The sequence below is a fragment of the Cottoperca gobio genome, chromosome 12, assembly GCF_900634415.1.
Source record: "Cottoperca gobio chromosome 12, fCotGob3.1, whole genome shotgun sequence".
Taxonomy (NCBI): Eukaryota; Metazoa; Chordata; class Actinopteri; order Perciformes; family Bovichtidae; genus Cottoperca; species Cottoperca gobio.
The window spans coordinates 16,138,066-16,158,065 of record NC_041366.1 but is presented as its reverse complement, the minus strand read 5'-3'; the positions used below and the strand labels follow the sequence as shown (position 1 = coordinate 16,158,065).

General features: G+C 42.7%; 2 protein-coding genes across 3 annotated transcripts in view; both read right to left on the bottom strand.

The window, feature by feature from the left end:
- Window positions 1-11,470, bottom strand: part of LOC115016609 (eosinophil peroxidase-like) — a 13,980-nt gene extending 2,510 nt beyond the window's left edge. The window contains exons 1-12 of one of the 2 annotated variants that reach the window (XM_029444478.1): window positions 11,412-11,470; window positions 5,058-5,123; window positions 4,859-4,946; window positions 4,318-4,493; window positions 3,974-4,106; window positions 3,430-3,556; window positions 3,149-3,355; window positions 2,694-3,060; window positions 1,705-1,865; window positions 1,367-1,625; window positions 735-905; window positions 397-634 (exon numbers count right to left, since the gene is read on the bottom strand). In XM_029444478.1, the coding sequence (XP_029300338.1) occupies window positions 397-634; window positions 735-905; window positions 1,367-1,625; window positions 1,705-1,865; window positions 2,694-3,060; window positions 3,149-3,355; window positions 3,430-3,556; window positions 3,974-4,106; window positions 4,318-4,493; window positions 4,859-4,946; window positions 5,058-5,121 (1,991 nt within the window). In that variant the 5' untranslated portion in view covers window positions 5,122-5,123; window positions 11,412-11,470. Of the gene's footprint in view, window positions 1-396; window positions 635-734; window positions 906-1,366; window positions 1,626-1,704; window positions 1,866-2,693; window positions 3,061-3,148; window positions 3,356-3,429; window positions 3,557-3,973; window positions 4,107-4,317; window positions 4,494-4,858; window positions 4,947-5,057; window positions 5,124-11,411 lie in introns of those variants that run through there. The other variant, XM_029444479.1, reaches the window with a different exon arrangement.
- A 2,242-nt stretch (window positions 11,471-13,712) lies between these two features.
- Window positions 13,713-20,000, bottom strand: part of LOC115017017 (eosinophil peroxidase-like) — an 8,204-nt gene continuing 1,916 nt past the window's right edge. The window contains exons 6-15 of the mRNA XM_029445180.1: window positions 19,621-19,747; window positions 19,340-19,546; window positions 18,885-19,251; window positions 17,899-18,059; window positions 17,561-17,819; window positions 16,929-17,099; window positions 16,591-16,828; window positions 15,612-15,820; window positions 15,068-15,163; window positions 13,713-14,481 (exon numbers count right to left, since the gene is read on the bottom strand). Of these exons, the coding sequence (XP_029301040.1) occupies window positions 14,036-14,481; window positions 15,068-15,163; window positions 15,612-15,820; window positions 16,591-16,828; window positions 16,929-17,099; window positions 17,561-17,819; window positions 17,899-18,059; window positions 18,885-19,251; window positions 19,340-19,546; window positions 19,621-19,747 (2,281 nt within the window). The 3' untranslated portion in view covers window positions 13,713-14,035. The remainder of the gene's footprint in view (window positions 14,482-15,067; window positions 15,164-15,611; window positions 15,821-16,590; window positions 16,829-16,928; window positions 17,100-17,560; window positions 17,820-17,898; window positions 18,060-18,884; window positions 19,252-19,339; window positions 19,547-19,620; window positions 19,748-20,000) is intronic.

Genomic DNA, 20,000 nt, shown 5'->3' with positions numbered 1-20,000 from the left:
AACTTTTGAAAAAGTCAACAGCAAGTTCTCTTTCCAGAAATCGGGACCTGGTTATTCAAGATAATCCTCAGACCTTGTTGTGAGCAGTTTTATGTTGGAACTATTTTTTGTCTACCGTATTACAACGCAGAAGGAAGCGTGCATCTACTCATGGACGAGAGGCTCGTGCTCATTCGTTGGTGGGTGTAGTTATAAAAATATTTTTGGGGGGGATTTTGGGGTGAACTGTCTGTCTGTTCCGCTCCCCCAGTGGTACAATAGTATAAAGAAAATACTAACAACTGGAATGAAACCAACACAGACTGCACCTATTTTCATTCACATATTATGCCCTCAGAATCCCACACCTACCGACACTATAAAAACACATCACTGTATGTATCTACACACACTGACCTGTCACCCTGGCGGATCCTCTGGAACTGTGATGCAATGAGGCAAGAGAACAGAGGCCCCACACGGCCGCCTTCGACGAACGGCTCTGCCACGCCTCCCATCCAGACGTCGATGTTGTTTGGCGTTCCGTAGAGCTGCAGCATCCTGCGGGCCAGGCCGCCGTTGTTCAGGACCCGAGCGAGCTCTCCCTGGTTACTGGGCTGAGACAGGCCACAGAACTTGCGCCAGGAATTGTAGCCTAGAGGAGTAGACAGCAAGTAAGCAAAGAATGGATGAGGACAATTAAGATGGGCAAAAACATTTTGAAAAAGGGCGGGAAATCAGAGTAAGGGATGTACCAGGCAAGCCGTGGTCACGTCCCCTCTCCATGTTGAGAGCACCCAGATCCAAAGCCAGATCCATCACAAACTGGAACAACCTCTCCCTCAGAGCATCCACCATCATGTGATCCTGAGTGTTCAGTTTAGCGGGGCGGCCGATCAAACCACGGAGCAGAGGGTCAATGCCACCTGGAGAGATCAAATGTGATGTCTTGTAAATGTCTTGTTTTGTCAGTTCCTAACCCAAAGATATTCAGTTTAATATGATTTAAAACAGAGAAAAGCCGCACATCTCCAGATTTGAGAGGCTGATTTACGGCCTTTCTGGATGAACAATTACTTAATTGAGAATTGATTGATTAATTAATCAAAATTGTTGGCCGGCTAATCAATAGGTCGACTAATGGGAGCAGCTCTAACTGATAAGTTACTTCAATGGTCTATAAAATGTCAGAAAATAATAATGAATGTCCATTCAAGTTTCTCAAAGTCCAAGTTGTTTCCTTGAAAAAGGAAAACAGCATGAAAAATCACTTAAATTATTAATTGATCATCAGTAAAAGTGATGGTAATAGTTATATTTCTGTCGATCGATTAATCAATTAGTCAACTAATAGTTAAGTTACTACACTTTTCTCTGTACAACTCACCCTCAAAGACGATCCTCCAGGGGGCCATGAAGGCCATGAACACTGGGACATTGGGGAACTGAGAGTTCTCCCTGTAGGTTGGATCCAGACGGGAAAAGAATGGCTGCAGGGCCAAGTGGCCGAAGCGGTAAGCTGCTGTTGCAAAGACGTTGGCCGTGCTGGGGTCTACGTTAGGATTGTAGCCGGGGTAACGGCCGAGCTGTCTACGCATTGCGTCAGTACCCACGATGTGAGGCAGATAGTCCCTGAACACAAACACCTGAGAGAGACAGCGGAGTGTGACACATGCTATGTAAATATATAATCATGAACGCTGACTGACACTCAGGGTTACCTACCTGTGTGTAAGCACCCATGATCTTGCGGGCCTCTTGGTAGAGGGTCTCATTGCCCCATTGTGGGTTCAGTGTCTTCAGTTCACGAGCCAGGCGGTTATGCTCACGCATAAACAATGTGTGAATGGATGTGAGAGCGATGTTCTCGTCCACGCGGACATCACCTTACAGACAGAAATGTTCACATCAAATAGTTGATCAGAGGTGCTCATTTCCTCTCAAGCTTTTACAGAAGAGTTGTAAATACTGGATTTATTAATGGTCAATAAATCATTTCTTATTAATGATTTATACATCAGCAATAACACATTTGTAAAAGAACATTTGAGTTGCTAAATGTCCTCTAGAAGAACTGGCTTTCTATTTTTACTTAGCTTGGTTAATATAAATATAATGTAGTGACTTTATGAATTATGTTTTCTTCATTTTCTTGGATTCTTGAAATTATTCAAATTTGATGGATTACTGTAGTGAAAACCATTTTTAATGATTTACTAACATGCATAACTGCAGGCCTGAAGCATTATTTAAGGGACAAACAACTATTTTCAACAAGTCTGTAGTTATAAATGTTAGCAAATCCTCAATGAAGAGTCATTGCAACTTCTAATATGAACATATTTTACATTATTACAACTATGTTATACCATCATATTCTCATTCATTATCTGTTTATACCTCAGCATCCAGTTGTGGATGCTTAATAGGAGTTATAGTTGTTGACAAATACATAATACTTCAAATGTCTTTATAGCTGCTTACAACTACATCAGAGTGTGTTATGAACCATTTATTAAGTGTTTCTATATTGCTTATAAATGCTAAATGGGAGGTAAAATAAGTTTAGACAGCAGTTTAGAGGATAGAGCAAGATATACAACCATCTTTCACAACCCGAACTTCTTTTTGCTACCACTTATTACTGATTCATAACGATTAATAAATGATTAATTAACCATTTATAAAGCCATTACTGACAGAAGATGACTGACCTGCAATGAAACAGGGCACCTCTCTGGCCCTTGTGTTGTTGGTGGTTCTCCTGCGAGTGGCACACATGTTCACGTCCTGGACAGGGGTGAAGGGCAGCAGCTCACGTCTGTTGTCTGTGAACTCTGTGTTCACGCGCAGCAGCCCGCCATCACTCTTGAGGTCTCGAAGAAACCGGGCAAGCTTCTCGTCAGAGCCGTATACCTGGCCAAGATCCAGGAAGGACGTCAGGGAGTTGATCTGCCGTCTATTATTGGGTACTCCGCCGAAGTTGTAGGCCGAGTATCCCGATCCACAAACCGGGGCGGATCTGAAAGCAGGGAGGCAGCTGTCTGGGCCGGAGGGCAAGCGGGGGTCGCCGCGAGGAATCTATTTGTAGGAAAGAGTCCAAAAGTTATGGAGAGAAGCTTTTAGTAAAAAAACATCTCAATGTTTGGGTTTGAGCTTTCACACTAACCCGGATGGGTATGCAGGGCTCAGTTCTCTCACAGCTCTCTTCACAGTCGATGCCGTTGCTGAAAGAGCGGATGCTTGGAGAGAAAGGCGTGAAGGTGAGATCGTGATCGTTCCACTGCCCAAACAACGTCACAAAGTGAGGTAATTCTGTGTCGCTGACAACCTCTGCGTCTGTTGTACTGAGGATATTGTTGGACACCTGTCGCACCTGAGAGTGGAGGAGAAATGTTTAGTTTTAAATAAATCAGCATTAATGTATATTAATCGAGGCGAGTGTCGTACCAATGGGAGCAAGAAGTTGTTGATTCGATTTTGGTTCCAGCCTTTAGGTTGGGAGATGCCGTCGTCATATTCAGCAGGTAGCCAGCGGGCGAAGGGGGTGTTGGAGGATCCGAGGCGAGGGTTATTTCTAAAAGCAAGCAGAAGACGGCCATGTTTGGAAACGCTGCTTGAGAAATCCTAGGGAAGTGTACACATCTTCTGTGGCCTAAGATGTTTAGGTGCATTTCACAAGCATTTCCTCTGATAGTTAGCGACACTCGATCTCACAGATCCGACAAAGCAAGCAAGAAGGCAAAATAGATAACTAAAGTTGATAATGAAGACATTTTGTAATGTTACAAAATTGTTGATTGTTAAGTTAAGTTGTTTGATAAACGGACTTAAATTTGATCATTTATATTTAAACATGCATGTAAATGTTTATCTATGTTTTTTTGTCCAAGATAGTGTTACAGAAGTCAAAATACAAGAAAAAGAAAGCTACTTAAATTATAAAAGGGAGTTTTTGAAACAGCATTTTATGACACTTCAATGTTTCTCTTACAGGTTGTTGCAGATGCTGCCGGCTGTGCGAAACTTGTTAAGGTTTGGTATGGTGCGGCATGATGGAAGCCTGACTTGACCTGAACATCCAGTTATTTCAGCAAGTTTATTCAGGTCTTCTTCAGAGAGCAAATCTGAAAAATGTGAAATACATATTTTATGGATTCACATTGTCAACTGTATATGTCTGGTACTTAATTACAGCAGAGAAGCACTCCACTATGCCCACATTACAGAACAGTAAACCTCAGACCGTAAACCAAGACAAGTTGTCAGAAAAACAATGTGAGCACTATGTGTGTGTGTGTGTGTAGGTGTTGTCTTTGTTTTTGGGTGCTGTCTGACCTGTTGCGTTGATCGAGCGTTTGTGCACATGATGCACCCTCTCCTGTAGCAGACGGAGGGTTTGTGCCATGTAGTCTGCAGATCTCACAGCTGAGCGTGTTTCACCACGAGGCTGCTTCATGAGACGAAGAGCATCCTGAGGACGCACGACCTCCTTGCGGACTCGTCTCAGACTCCTGGAGGAGAAAAAGTCACACAGTCGAACAATAAATTCAAACTGTGGATTTTTTTGGAGCTTCTGTAATTTAAATTAATTGAAAAATAATTAACAATTACTGAGCTACAGAGTAACTTTATAGAATGGCTTCATGCCAAAAAAAAACCTCTTCAGTGCACATTTATGCTGGATTAATTTTTATTAATTTTATTAATTTTATTAATTTTATTAATTTTATTAATTTTATTAATTTATTTATTTTATTATTTATTTATTTTATTTATTTTATTTATTTATTTATTTATTAATTTTATTAATTTTATTAATTTTATTTATATTGATTTAATTGATTTAATTAAATTAATTTCATTTTAATTAACTCACTCTTCTCTGGAGTATTTGTAAGCATCATCAACGATTTTCTTTGCCTCCTCAAAACACTCTTGAAGGAGAGGACTGCCGAGATGTTCTCCTGCAAAGAAAAAACACACTCGTCAAATTGTTCATCAATTGTGACACAATTATTTTAAATTTGACCAGTGATGTGAAATTCAGACATAAACGGGGATTAGATGTAGCCTACCTGCTGGTTTGGAGTGAGCAGGAACCAGGCAGACGCCCAGCACGAGGAGGACAGAAAGAAGCATCTCTAAAACAAATAAATAAAAGTCAATAAAAAAAACTAAATCCACTGCATTTGTCAAAAGCTATTTCTTCAGTACCATGTAACGTGAAAAATATCTAAGCATCCAAGCTAAAAAACAACAACGAATCTTGTTACCTGTGTCTGTGAAGACTCCTGTGAAGATTTCCACTTTTCTTCCAAATATGAAGTGTGTGATGCTGTCACCTTCTTTATACTCAGGTTGAGGCCTCGCCCCAGGGACGAGGACACTTTTTGACATTATTATTTTACACACTGTCCCTTTTTTTAAATAATATTATTAGACATAACTGGATCTAGTATTTGGAGAAAAAGCTTTTAGCCCAGATTTCTTAAAAAAAATATTGTTACTCCTATTTTACGGTTTTATTGATAGATTTGCAGCACTTGGACAGTTTACCGATGTTGCCATGTTGTGGCTGATAGCCTTCAGTGTTACCTCACAGAAACTGACTTGAGAAACTTTAAAAAGAGGAAGGAATGGGATGTTGTTCCTAATTTGAGATGCAACAATCAGTCAACCAACAGAAGATTAATTGCCATGACATATTGTTGTGTATATATATATATACACATACACACACATATACATACACACACATACATATACATATATATATATATATATATATATATATATATATATATATATATATATACATATATACATATATACATACATATACAGTATATCTCAAAAGTGAGTACACCCTTTAGATTTTTGCAAATATTCTGTTATATCCTTTCAGGGGATAACATTATCCTACTGAAACTTTGATATAACTTAAAGTAGTCAGTGTGCTGCTTGAATAACAGTATAGATTTATTGTCCTTTGAAAATTACTCAGTACACAGCTGTTAATGTCTAAACAGCTGGCAACAAAAGTGAGTACACCCCATAGTGAACATGTCTAAATTGTGCCCAAAGTGTCAATATTTTGTGTGACCACCATTGTTATCTAGCACTGCTTTAACCCTCCTGGGCACGGAATTCACCAGAGCTGCACAGGTTGCTTCTGGAATCTTCTTCCACTCCTCCACGACGACATCACGGAGCGCACGGATGTTAGACACCTTGCACTCCTCCACCTTCCTCTTGAGGATGCCCCACATGTGCTCAATTGGGTTTAGGTCTGGAGACATACTTGGCCAGTCCATCACCTTAACCTTCAGCTTCTTCAGCAAGGCCGTTGTCATCTTGGAGGTGTGTTTAGGGTCATTATCATGTTGGAAAACTGCCCTACGGCCCAGTTTCCGAAGAGAGGGGATCATGCTCTGCTGCAGGATGTCACAGTATATATTGGAATTCATGTGTCCCTCAATGAAATGCAGCTCCCCAGTGCCGGCAGCACTCATGCAGCCCCAGACCATGATGCTGCCACCACCATGCTTGACTGTAGGCAAAACACATTTGTCTTGGTACTCCTCACCAGGGTGCCGCCACACACGCCGGACACCATCTGACCCAAACAGGTTTATTTTGGTCTCATCAGACCACAGGACATGGTTCCAGTAACTCATGTTCTTGGATTCATTGTCTTCAGCAAACTGTTTGCGGGCTTTCTTATGCATCGGTTTCAGAAGGGGCTTCTGTCTGGGGCGACGGCCATACAAACCGATTTGATGCAGTGTGCGGCGTATGGTCTGGGCACTGACAGGCTGACATCCCACTTCTGCAACCTCTGTAGCAATGCTGGAAGCACTCGCACGTCTATTTTTGGAAACCAACCTCTGGATATGACGCTGAGCACGTGGACTCAACTTCTTTGGTCGACCCTGGCGAGGCCTGTTCCGAGTGGAACCTGTCCTGGAAAACCGCTGTATGATCTTAGCCACTGTGCTGCAACTCATTTTCATGGTGTTGGCAATCTTCTTATAGCCATGGCCATCTTTGTGAAGCGCAATAATCCTTTTTTTCAGCCGCTCAGAGAGTTCCTTGCCATGAGGTGCCATGTTGTCCAGCATTCAGAGAGAATTGTGCCCAAAACACCAAATTTAACAGCCCTGCTTATCATTTACACCTGAATCCTTGTAACACTAACGAGTCACATGACACCAGGGCGGGAAAACAACATCATTGGGCACAATTAGGACATGTTCACTATGGGGTGTACTCACTTTTGTTGCCAGCTGTTTAGACATTAACAGCTGTGTACTGAGTAATTTTCAAAGGACAATAAATCTATACTGTTATTCAAGCAGCACACTGACTACTTTAAGTTATATCAAAGTTTCAGTAGGATAATGTTATCCCCTGAAAGGATATAACAGAATATTTGCAAAAATCTAAAGGGTGTACTCACTTTTGAGATATACTGTACATATATATACATATATATATATATACACATATATATATCCATCAATCCATCCATCGTCTACCGCTTATCCGGGATCGGGTCGCGGGGCCAGCAGCTCCAGTAAGGAACCCCAATCTTCCCTTCTCCGGGCCACATCCTCCAGCTCCGACTGGGGGATCCTGAGGCGTTCCCAGGCCAGTGAGGAGATATAATCTCTCCACCGAGTCCTGGGTCTTCCCCGGGGTCTCCTCCCAGCTGGACGTGCCTGGAACACCTCCCTAGGGAGGCGCCCAGGTGGCATCCTTACTAGATGCCCGAACCACCTCAACTGGCTCCTTTCAACGTAAAGGAGCAGCGGCTCTACTCCGAGTCTCTCACGGATGGCTGAGCTTCTCACCCTATCTCTAAGGGAGATGCCAGCCACCCGTCTGAGAAAACCCATTTCGGCCGCTTGTACCCGTGATCTCGTTCTTTCGGTCATGACCCAGCCTTCATGACCATAGGTGAGGGTAGGAACGAAGATCGACCGGTATATTGAGAGCTTTGCCTTCTGGCTCAGCTTTCTTTTCGTCACAACGGTGCGGTAAAGTGTCTGTAATACCGCCCCCGCTGCTCCGATTCTCCGGCCAATCTCTCGCTCCATTGTCCCCTCACTCGCGAACAAGACCCCGAAGTACTTGAACTCCTTCACTTGGGGTAATGGCTCATTCCCTACCCGGAGTAGGCAATCCACCGGTTTCCTGCTGAGAGCCATAAGGACCACATCATCTGCAAAGAGCAGCGATGAGATCCTCAGGTCACCGAACTGCAACCCCTCTCCTCCACGACTACGCCTCGATATCCTATCCATGAAAATCACGAACAGGATTGGTGATAAAGCGCAGCCCTGGCGGAGGCCAACATTCACGGGAAACGAGTCCGACTTACTGCCGAGTATCCGGACACAACTCTCGCTTTGGGCGTACAGGGATTGGATGGCCCTCAAAAGTGACCCCCTCACCCCATACTCCCGCAGCACCTTCCACAGTATCACCCGGGGGACCCGGTCATACGCCTTCTCCAGATCCACAAAACACATGTAGACCGGATGGGCGTACTCCCAGGCCCCCTCCAGGATCCTTGCGAGAGTGAAGAGTTGGTCCGTTGTTCCACGACCAGGACGGAATCCGCATTGTTCCTCTTCAATCAGAGGTTCGACTACCGGCCGAACCCTCCTTTCCAGTACCTTGGAGTAGACTTTACCAGGGAGGCTGAGAAGTGTGATACCCCTGTAGTTGGCACACACTCTCTGGTCCCCCTTTTTAAATAGGGGAACCACCACCCCGGTCTGCCAACCCCTAGGCACTGTCCCAGACTTCCACGCAATGTTGACGAGGCGTGTCAACCAAGACAGCCCCTCAACACCCAAAGCCTTCAGCATTTCTGGACGGATCTCATCAACCCCTGCGGCTTTGCCACTGTGGAGTTGTTTGACTACCTCAGTGACTTCCATCAGGGAAATTGACGATGATCGCCCATCAGCTTCCAGCTCTGCCTCAACCATAGAGGGCGTGTTAGTTAGATTCAGGAGTTCCTCAAAGTGCTCCTTCCACCGGCCGATAACCTTCTCAGTTGAAGTCAGCAGGGTCCCACCCTTGCTGTACACAGCTTGGATGGTTCCTCGCTTCCCCCTCCTGAGGTGCCGGATGGTTTTCCAGAAGCACCTTGGTGCCGACCGAAAGTCCTTCTCCATAGCTTCTCCGAACTTCTCCCACACCCGCTGCTTTGCCTCTGACACGGCAGAAGCTGCCGCCCTTCTAGTCCTTCGATACCCTGCAACTGTTTCCGGAGTCCTCCCGGATAACATAACCCGGAAGGACTCCTTCTTCAGTCGGACGGCTTCCCTGACCACCGGGGTCCACCACGGTGTTCGAGGGTTACCGCCCCTTGAGGCACCTAAGACCTTGAGACCACAGCTCATCACTGCAGCTTCAGCAATAGAGGTTTTGAACATCGCCCACTCAGGTTCAATGCCCCCAACCTCCACAGGCATGGCTGAAAAGCTCCGCCGGAGGTGTGAGTTAAAGATCCCCAGGACAGGGGCTTCCTCCAGACGTTCCCAGTTCATCTGCACTACCCGTTTGGGTTTACCAGGTCTGTCCAGAGTCTTCCCCCACCCCTTGATCCAACTCACCACCAGATGGTGATCAGTCGACAGCTCCGCCCCTCTTTTCACCCGAGTGTCCAAAACATGCGGCCTCAGATCAGATGATACGATTACGAAATCGATCATTGACCTTTGGCCTAGGGTGCTCTGGTACCACGTGCACTTATGAGCATCCTTATGTTCAAACATGGTGTTTGTTATGGCCATTCCATGACTAGCACAGAAGTCCAACAACAAACGACCGTTCGGGTTTAGATCAGGGAGGCCCTTCCTCCCAATCACGCCTCTCCAGGTGTCTCCATCGTTTCCCACGTGTGCGTTGAAGTCTCCCAGCAAGACTACGGAGTCCCCTACTGGAGCCCCCTGCAGGGCTCCATTCAGGGTCTCCAAGAAGGCCGAATACTCAGAACTGCGGTTTGGGGCATAGGCACAAACAACAGTCAGAGTTTTCCCCCCCATAACCCGAAGGGGGGGAAACTAAGCACACGGCTTTACCTTTGACTTCTGTAAATACATACTTAGCAGTCCATGTCTTCTTGAAAACGCGGCATTCTGTATCAATCTTTCTTATTTTGTCGTGATCGGACATTTTGAGGGCTAGCAGGCCAGCATTACTTGTAGCTGTTCACGCGCAGCACCCTTTTCAAAATAATACCTTTTTTATACTCAGGTTGAGGCCTCGCCCCGGGGATGAGGTTCCTACTTCCTTCTCTTCATGCTGAAGGAAACCCTTTACTCTTATCAGTTATGGTTTCTGTTCAACTAATGCTTTTATTTAAAAAAAACTATACTATTTAATAAGTAACAACATTATATTAAACTAGCATTATCAGTATTTGCAGTTGGCTTTTTAGTATTTTAGTTATCTATTTGAATAAATATTTTTCTTAAATCATAATTGTATTGATGTATTGGTGTTCACACATTTTAGAATTCATTTATTTTTCTACTTTTTGACATTATTATTTTACACACTGTCCCTTTTTAAAAATAATATTATTAGACATAACTGGATCCAGTATTTGGAGAAATAGCTTTTAGCCCAGATTTCTTTAAAAAAAAAAAAATGTTACTCCTATTTTACGGTTTTATTGATAGATTTGCAGCACTTGGACAGTTTACCGATGTTGCCATGTTGTGGCTGATAGCCTTCAGTGTTACCTCACAGAAACTGACTTGAGAAACTTTAAAAAGAGGAAGGAATGGGATGTTGTTCCTAATTTGAGATGCAACAATCAGTCAACCGACAGAAGATTAATTGCCATGACATATTGTTGTGGCGTGGTCCTTGCTAGTAAACAGCCCATCAGATGTGTCGATTTCCTGCTTTTCTCTGTCATATAAACTAAATATCGTTGGGTTTTGGACTGACAAAATAAGAATTTTAAAGACAGCACCTTGTATTTTGACTACTATTTTCCAATATCTATACATATACACACACAATTTTATTATTATATAGTATTCTCATTTTGGCGTGAGCGGACATTTTGAGGGCTAGCAGGCCAGCATTACTTGTAGCTGTTCACGCTTTTATTTTGAAAAGGGTGCCGTTTCAATTTTTGTATAAAACGGACATGTCAAATCAAGCAATCTGATTGGTTCTTAGCCGTGATATAATGAGAGTATATCACTGGTAGAATTGTAGTTACTTTTCACAACAAGTCAGTATCCCTCCGCGTCTGAGAAAAAACTACACCATTACAAATGACAAATTATGTCCGTTAGTTAATTGATTAAGTACAATTACACACCTAGTACAACCTTACAGACTTGGTACACTGTCCTAAACACGTCACCACGCAATACAAGTGTTGATTTACATACCGTCTTGCTTCCATTTTAATTAAATCCTCTGTGTGTGTATTCGCTCAGAACAATGGCGCTGTTTCGCGGGCTTCGGGCAGGGCCGTAAGTGAAGTTACCGCAATGAATATATGCTGTAAAGCGCAGTCTCAGCGTCTCAGCTTTCAGAAACCGTTGAAATCTTTTTGATTGCGCAAACTATGACATAATTACGGTAATCCAACATTTTGCTTGCAATCGCCGACACATTCGGTGTTAAAGGGAAACAAAGTTACAAAGCTTTACTCTGGAGGAGTGGATCGATCAGTGCCTATCTCCAGAGAAAAAAAGCCCCTAAAAGACGACATGCAGAGCTACGTGAAGAGCAGGTAGACCAAATAATGTAAACAAATAGCCAAATAATCGATCAACGTTGTCTGTCTAATATGTTCACTAGCTGTTAGTGTTGTTGCATAGCAACCACCTCGCACTATGTTTTGTGCAGAAGGCAACGGAGGGACTATTTTATTTTGAACATTATTTAATAATAAAAACTATTTAAATTGGTAACCGTTTTATAAAAGCAATAGCTCACTTCAGACCGTGATATATGGTCATTATAGGTAGTGTGCAAACACGTGACAAAACTGTGTGATGTATGCGTGCGACGCCATTTTGGATGAATAACAAATCAACAATGGCGTCTAAAGCGAACAACAACAACTCCGACTTCTTCAAAGTATTTTTGACTCTCTGGAGTCCTCTGCAAAGGCAAGATTCAGAGAAAAAGTCCAAATTTGCGGCGGTGACCCGAACACGCTAAAGCCGTCGGATTATATTGAGGATTTAGATTCATTACCGCTGATTGAATACGACAAACGTCGTGGGCAACCAACGCACAAATGAAGGCATACAAGAGCTTAGATGCTTATCATTTCTTTGTTTATGGCTGGGTTGGTAGTCTTACCAAACCACTGAAAGATGACAGGGTGTTCGTCCATGCTCGTGTAAATCACTCTCAAAGAGCTCGAGATACACCGCTCAAGCCGTGGTTTGTGAGTGAGAAGAGCGGCGATGTTATCCTCGCACACTGTGATTGTATGGCTGGAGTAAGCGAAGCATGTTCTCACATTGGTGCTCTGCTTTTCGCAAGTGAAGTAGTCTCAGGAATAAGCAAAACAAAAACATGCACAGAAGAAAAGAGCAAATGGCTGCCATCACATGTAAAGAAAGTGCCTTATTTACCAGTCAGCGATATGGATTTTACCTCGGCCAAAAAAAGACCGCTTCTCCTGGTGACGAAAAGTAAGGTCTTACAGTGTTCGGGTATATCATAAGCACAAATGTTTAACGTAAACATTGAAAACATGGCTTTAGCATCAGCTCTTACCAGATATAAAGTGGACCCCACACACACGGGTGAATTGTGCTTTTTCTTCTGTTAAATCCTCACGAGTTATGTTGCTAAACCATAGCTTACGGCGTTCGGTAGACAGCAATTCATCCCTCTTTTGTGGATCGTTGTTTTTGATGATTTTAGGAAATCTAAAGAACCGTTTCTCTGGGTCACGAGTAGCGTTATGACCACAATTATACACTGCGCACACGATTGGCATTTTCTTTCAATCTTAGACGTTTAAATACAAAGGAAATCTTTGTCTCTTACATTTGTCTCTTTTGTGTTATGTTTGATGGAGGAAGGCTGCTTAAGAAATAACTATGAGATGGAAACACTATGATAAACTGTGACTTTGATGGAAATAATGTCTTTCAGACGCTGTGCTTTCAAGGCCTAGTTGTCCAAATTAAAAGGTTATGTCACTACACGAATCATACATTTATTTTGCAATGGCTCTATCTACAGGAGACTTAAAGTACATTAAAATGATCGCTGCACTTTGGACTTTGTTGTTCTAATTGGATTACTGTATTCAATATTAAAACTAAACTAACTGAGCGGTTTTGTTCAATTTAATCTTACTTACTCTCAGAACATATTTTGTGATGCAATGTGTCCAAGTCTGAGCTACTTTTTGATCATAATATCTGCAGCACATGATTTTTTTTAAACAATCATGAAAGTTCTGCATATTAAAATATTCCCGTTTTTGCTTTCAGTGTCTTTTTTGCACAAATGGAGCTTATGCCATAATGCTCTATACATGTGTCCTGTATTTTAAAATTGCCTTCAGAGCCTCGTTTAACATTTAAATGACATTTTAAGTAGTCTTCTCTTTTTGCAAATCACATAAGATTCCATGAAATCAAATTTATTTAGGGAATAATTCCTGATGTCTCAGAAATAAGACAAATAAGAACCCATGAACACAACGATTGCTGGCCTCAGTCTATATAGTTTATTTATTGAATGTGAAACAAAACAGGTGCATTTACAGTAAGAAAGCCTCACAGAGAAAACAATACAAGAAGGCGTGCTTAAATTTCATCAGTCAATAAAATATTCATAACAATACTTGTAAATCACACCATCAAAACTGGCTGATGACTTTTCGGACCAATAGACTGCATGCTGTAACAGAGTTGAACAGATTTGCGGCAATATAAGATGTGATTAATGGAAAGTGAAGTTCAGTGCAGCGAGTAATGAAAGCAGATCCTAAAGCAGACAGGCCACTGGTCTATGAAAGGGTGGCGGTTTGTTTGTGTCACACACTGAAGAGCAGGCGACCCAGGAAGAAGCTATCGGTGCTCAGGTCGAAAGTCCCGCCGCTGGCCTCCAGCCACACTCTGTCTCCCTCCTCCAGCCGGAGCACCGTGTCCCCCGATGACAAGTGCCGACCTCTCTGATAAACCTTTAAACTGCGCAGCACCAGTTTATTGTTACGACGCAGTTCCACATTTCCTGAACTGACGAAGGACTTGCAAAGAAAGCTGAACTGATAGACACCGGGGATGACACATGTAAACAGGCCCGTCTCCGTGCTGTAATTACTCTGTTTGTTGTAGACGACCTGACGGAAACGAATGATTCTCTTTGAGGATGGTTTGTATTTGCCCAGGCGGACGGAGAAGGCAGATTGTTCCTGTGAAGCACTGATGTTGAGATCTGGCAGTCCAGGAGGGCCTGTTGGGCCTGGGGGTCCTACCGTACCTGCAGAGGAACAAAAGTATAGATTACTTCTTTGCTTTGAATCTACTCTACATTTCTTATCTGCTGCTATATTATGACTTATCCAGAGTTGGAAAGTAAGTTAGTACATGTATTCAAGTACTGTACTTAAGTACATTTTAGAGATACTTGAGTTTTTCATTTTCTACTACTACTCCACTACATTTAGGATGGAAATATTGTACTTTTAAATTTGTATCATGATTCATCGTTCAGTTAAAGAAATCTCTCTCATGAAAACATGAACTGGAGGTTGTTCTTTGTTGTATTTTTTAGTATAGGGACACAATAGTGACACCTGGGACATGATAATAAAGTGGGCAGAATCTAAAAGGCTGATTGTAGTGTTGAAGTTTCAATTGGTGAAGGATAAACGATCATGACAGAAATATAACTGTATTCAAATATTTATATATAATGTATGTTTACGTTCATTTGTATTTCACATACTTCATTTAAGTTGACCAGATATGAAGATACTGAGGGTGAGTTTGTTTGTTTTAAAGGCTGTGACTTTCGGCACTATATACAATGTACAAAAGGCTGAACAGATAACTGAATAGAGTACCTCGTTGTCCTGGAGTCCCTGGGGTTCCTCGGGATCCTGGAGTCCCTGGGTTCCCTGGGGATTCTGGGAATCCTGAGGTTCCAACTGATTCACATCCTGTATATCAAGAAGATGCAGAAGTTAGACATATTTAGCCTCCTAATTTAAGGATTTATTTTTAAAAATGTGCAAGCATCAGTAAACCCTGAAGGGTTTCTTTTTGAGTGAGGAACACCTTCACCAAGACGATAAAAACATTTATACAGATGTTGATCTAAATGTGAAATTTAGTTTGGCTTTGTTCTGCTCCTAAAATATGACTACCACTTGTTAGTGCTTAAAACCAACCTCTTCTCCCCTGACTTCATTACAGCTATCACCCGGGCCTGCAAGGTCAAACACCACATATGAAGAATGAACACACAAGTGGTTAGAGAAGAAATAAACACACAGGTTAAAGGTTAAAAACAAAATGAAAAATACAGTAGATGAGAAATGATGGTGAATTTAGAGCTCGGAGTCTTCCACTGCTACGGTCAAAAAGTTTGGTCCGGTGCTGTTTCACCTTTGCAGGATCTCTCCCTCCAGGCCGAAAGGTTCAGGCGTCGGATGTTGGAGCATTGTACGAGCCGGTTCCTGTTTGAGAGGATGCTGAAGACGTCAGTGGGGACAGACGTGATGCCGGTGTTTTGACAGATGATGTTGGACATGGTGGCGGTGGACAGAGCGGCTCTCTGAGCCGCAGTAAAGACGCCCTGCTTCTCGTACCACAGCCTGAATATTTCAAACAAGAGATTAGTCTCACCGTCAGCAGAGTGTGTGTTAGAAATGCATTTATTTTTGTGATTGTGTAATGAGTCTGCATGTGATGTAAATAATAAAAACAAAACAATACAATATTTTCAATGTAATGCTCAACATAAGCATGTAAAGTATACAATTTAAATACATTATGTGTACAATTTAAAAGGGACAGTCCACCCCAAAATCAGAAATACATGTTTTTCCTCTTATCTGTAGTGCTATTTATCAATGTAGATTGTTTTGGCTGTGAGTTGCAGAGTATTGGAGATATCGGAGGTAGAGATGTCGGCCTTCTCTCAAATATAATGGAGCTACATAGCACTTCGCTTGTGGTGCCAAAAAAAAACTTTTGAAAAAGTCAACAGCAAGTTCTCTTTCCAGAAATCGGGACCTGGTTATTCAAGATAATCCTCAGACCTTGTTGTGAGCAGTTTTATGTTGGAACTATTTTTTGTGTACCGTATTACAACGCAGAAGGAAGCGTGCATCTACTCATGGACGAGAGGCTCGTGCTCATTCGTTGGTGGGTGTAGTTCTAAAAATATTTTTGGGGGGGATTTTGGGGTGAACTGTCTGTCTGTACCGCTCCCCCAGTGGTACAATAGTATAAAGAAAATACTAACAACTGGAATGAAATCAACACAGACTGCACCTATTTTCATTCACATATTATGCCCTCAGAATCCCACACCTACCGACACTATAAAAACACATCACTGTATGTATCTACACACACTGACCTGTCACCCTGGCGGATCCTCTGGAACTGTGATGCAATGAGGCAAGAGAACAGAGGCCCCACACGGCCGCCTGCGACGAACGGCTCTGCCACGCCTCCCATCCAGACGTCGATGTTGTTTGGCGTTCCGTAGAGCTGCAGCATCCTGCGGGCCAGGCCGCCGTTGTTCAGGACCCGAGCCAGCTCTCCCTGGTTACTGGGCTGAGACAGGCCACAGAACTTGCGCCAGGAATTGTAGCCTAGAGGAGTAGACAGCAAGTAAGCAAAGAATGGATGAGGACAATTAAGATGGGCAAAAACATTTTGAAAAAGGGCGGGAAATCAGAGTAAGGGATGTACCAGGCAAGCCGTGGTCACGTCCCCTCTCCATGTTGAGAGCACCCAGATCCAAAGCCAGATCCATCACAAACTGGAACAACCTCTCCCTCAGAGCATCCACCATCATGTGATCCTGAGTGTTCAGTTTAGCGGGGCGGCCGATCAAACCACGGAGCAGAGGGTCAATGCCACCTGGAGAGATCAAATGTGATGTCTTGTAAATGTCTTGTTTTGTCAGTTCCTAACCCAAAGATATTCAGTTTAATATGATTTAAAACAGAGAAAAGCCGCACATCTCCAGATTTGAGAGGCTGATTTACGGCCTTTCTGGATGAACAATTACTTAATTGAGAATTGATTGATTAATTAATCAAAATTGTTGGCCGGCTAATCAATAGGTCGACTAATGGGAGCAGCTCTAACTGATAAGTTACTTCAATGGTCTATAAAATGTCAGAAAATAATAATGAATGTCCATTCAAGTTTCTCAAAGTCCAAGTTGTTTCCTTGAAAAAGGAAAACAGCATGAAAAATCACTTAAATTATTAATTGATCATCAGTAAAAGTGATGGTAATAGTTATATTTCTGTCGATCGATTAATCAATTAGTCAACTAATAGTTAAGTTACTACACTTTTCTCTGTACAACTCACCCTCAAAGACGATCCTCCAGGGGGCCATGAAGGCTGTGAACACTGGGACATTGGGGAACTGAGAGTTCTCCCTGTAGGTTGGATCCAGACGGGAAAAGAATGGCTGCAGGGCCAAGTGGCCGAAGCGGTAAGCTGCTGTTGCAAAGACGTTGGCCGTGCTGGGGTCTACGTTAGGATTGTAGCCGGGGTAACGGCCGAGCTGTCTACGCATTGCGTCAGTACCCACGATGTGAGGCAGATAGTCCCTGAACACAAACACCTGAGAGAGACAGCGGAGTGTGACACATGCTATGTAAATATATAATCATGAACGCTGACTGACACTCAGGGTTACCTACCTGTGTGTAAGCACCCATGATCTTGCGGGCCTCTTGGTAGAGGGTCTCACTGTCCCATTGTGGGTTCAGTGTCTTCAGTTCACGAGCCAGGCGGTTATGCTCACGCATAAACAATGTGTGAATGGATGTGAGAGCGATGTTCTCGTCCACGCGGACATCACCTTACAGACAGAAATGTTCACATCAAATAGTTGATCAGAGGTGCTCATTTCCTCTCAAGCTTTTACAGAAGAGTTGTAAATACTGGATTTATTAATGGTCAATAAATCATTTCTTATTAATGATTTATACATCAGCAATAACACATTTGTAAAAGAACATTTGAGTTGCTAAATGTCCTCTAGAAGAACTGGCTTTCTATTTTTACTGAGCTTGGTTAATATAAATATAATGTAGTGACTTTATGAATTATGTTTTCTTCATTTTCTTGGATTCTTGAAATTATTCAAATTTGATGGATTACTGTAGTGAAAACCATTTTTAATGATTTACTAACATGCATAACTGCAGGCCTGAAGCATTATTTAAGGGACAAACAACTATTTTCAACAAGTCTGTCGTTATAAATGTTAGCAAATCCTCAATGAAGAGTCATTGCAACTCCTAATATGAACATATTTTACATTATTACAACTATGTTATACCATCATATTCTCATTCATTATCTGTTTATACCTCAGCATCCAGTTGTGGATGCTTAATAGGAGTTATAGTTGACAAATACATAATACTTCAAATGTCTTTATAGCTGCTTACAACTACATCAGAGTGTGTTATGAACCATTTATTAAGTGTTTCTATATTGCTTATAAATGCTAAAAGGGAGGTAAAATAAGTTTAGACAGCAGTTTAGAGGATAGAGCAAGATATACAACCATCTTTCACAACCCGAACTTCTTTTTGCTACCACTTATTACTGATTCATAACGATTAATAAATGATTAATTAACCATTTATAAAGCCATTACTGACAGAAGATGACTGACCTGCAATGAAACAGGGCACCTCTCTTGCCCTTGTGTTGTTGGTGGTTCTCCTGCGAGTGGCACACATGTTCACGTCCTGGACAGGGGTGAAGGGCAGCAGCTCACGTCTGTTGTCTGTGAACTCTGTGTTCACGCGCAGCAGCCCGCCATCACTCTTGAGGTCTCGAAGAAACCGGGCAAGCTTCTCGTCAGAGCCGTATACCTGGCCAAGATCCAGGAAGGACGTCAGGGAGTTGATCTGCCGTCTATTATTGGGTACTCCGCCGAAGTTGTAGGCCGAGTATCCCGATCCACAAACCGGGGCGGATCTGAAAGCAGGGAGGCAGCTGTCTGGGCCGGAGGGCAAGCGGGGGTCGCCGCGAGGAATCTATTTGTAGGAAAGAGTCCAAAAGTTATGGAGAGAAGCTTTTAGTAAAAAAACATCTCAATGTTTGGGTTTGAGCTTTCACACTAACCCGGATGGGTATGCAGGGCTCAGTTCTCTCACAGCTCTCTTCACAGTCGATGCCGTTGCTGAAAGAGCGGATGCTTGGAGAGAAAGGCGTGAAGGTGAGATCGTGATCGTTCCACTGCCCAAACAACGTCACAAAGTGAGGTAATTCTGTGTCGCTGACAACCCCTGCGTCTGTTGTACTGAGGATATTGTTGGACACCTGTCGCACCTGAGAGTGGAGGAGAAATGTTTAGTTTTAAATAAATCAGCATTAATGTATATTAATCGAGGCGAGTGTCGTACCAATGGGAGCAAGAAGTTGTTGATTCGCTTTTGGTTCCAGCCTTTAGGTTGGGAGATGCCGTCGTCATATTCAGCAGGTAGCCAGCGGGCGAAGGGGGTGTTGGAGGATCCGAGGCGAGGGTTATTTCTAAAAGCAAGCAGAAGACGGCCATGTTTGGAAACGCTGCTTGAGAAATCCTAGGGAAGTGTACACATCTTCTGTGGCCTAAGATGTTTAGGTGCATTTCACAAGCATTTCCTCTGATAGTTAGCGACACTCGATCTCACAGATCCGACAAAGCAAGCAAGAAGGCAAAATAGATAACTAAAGTTGATAATGAAGACATTTTGTAATGTTACAAAATTGTTGATTGTTAAGTTAAGTTGTTTGATAAACAGAC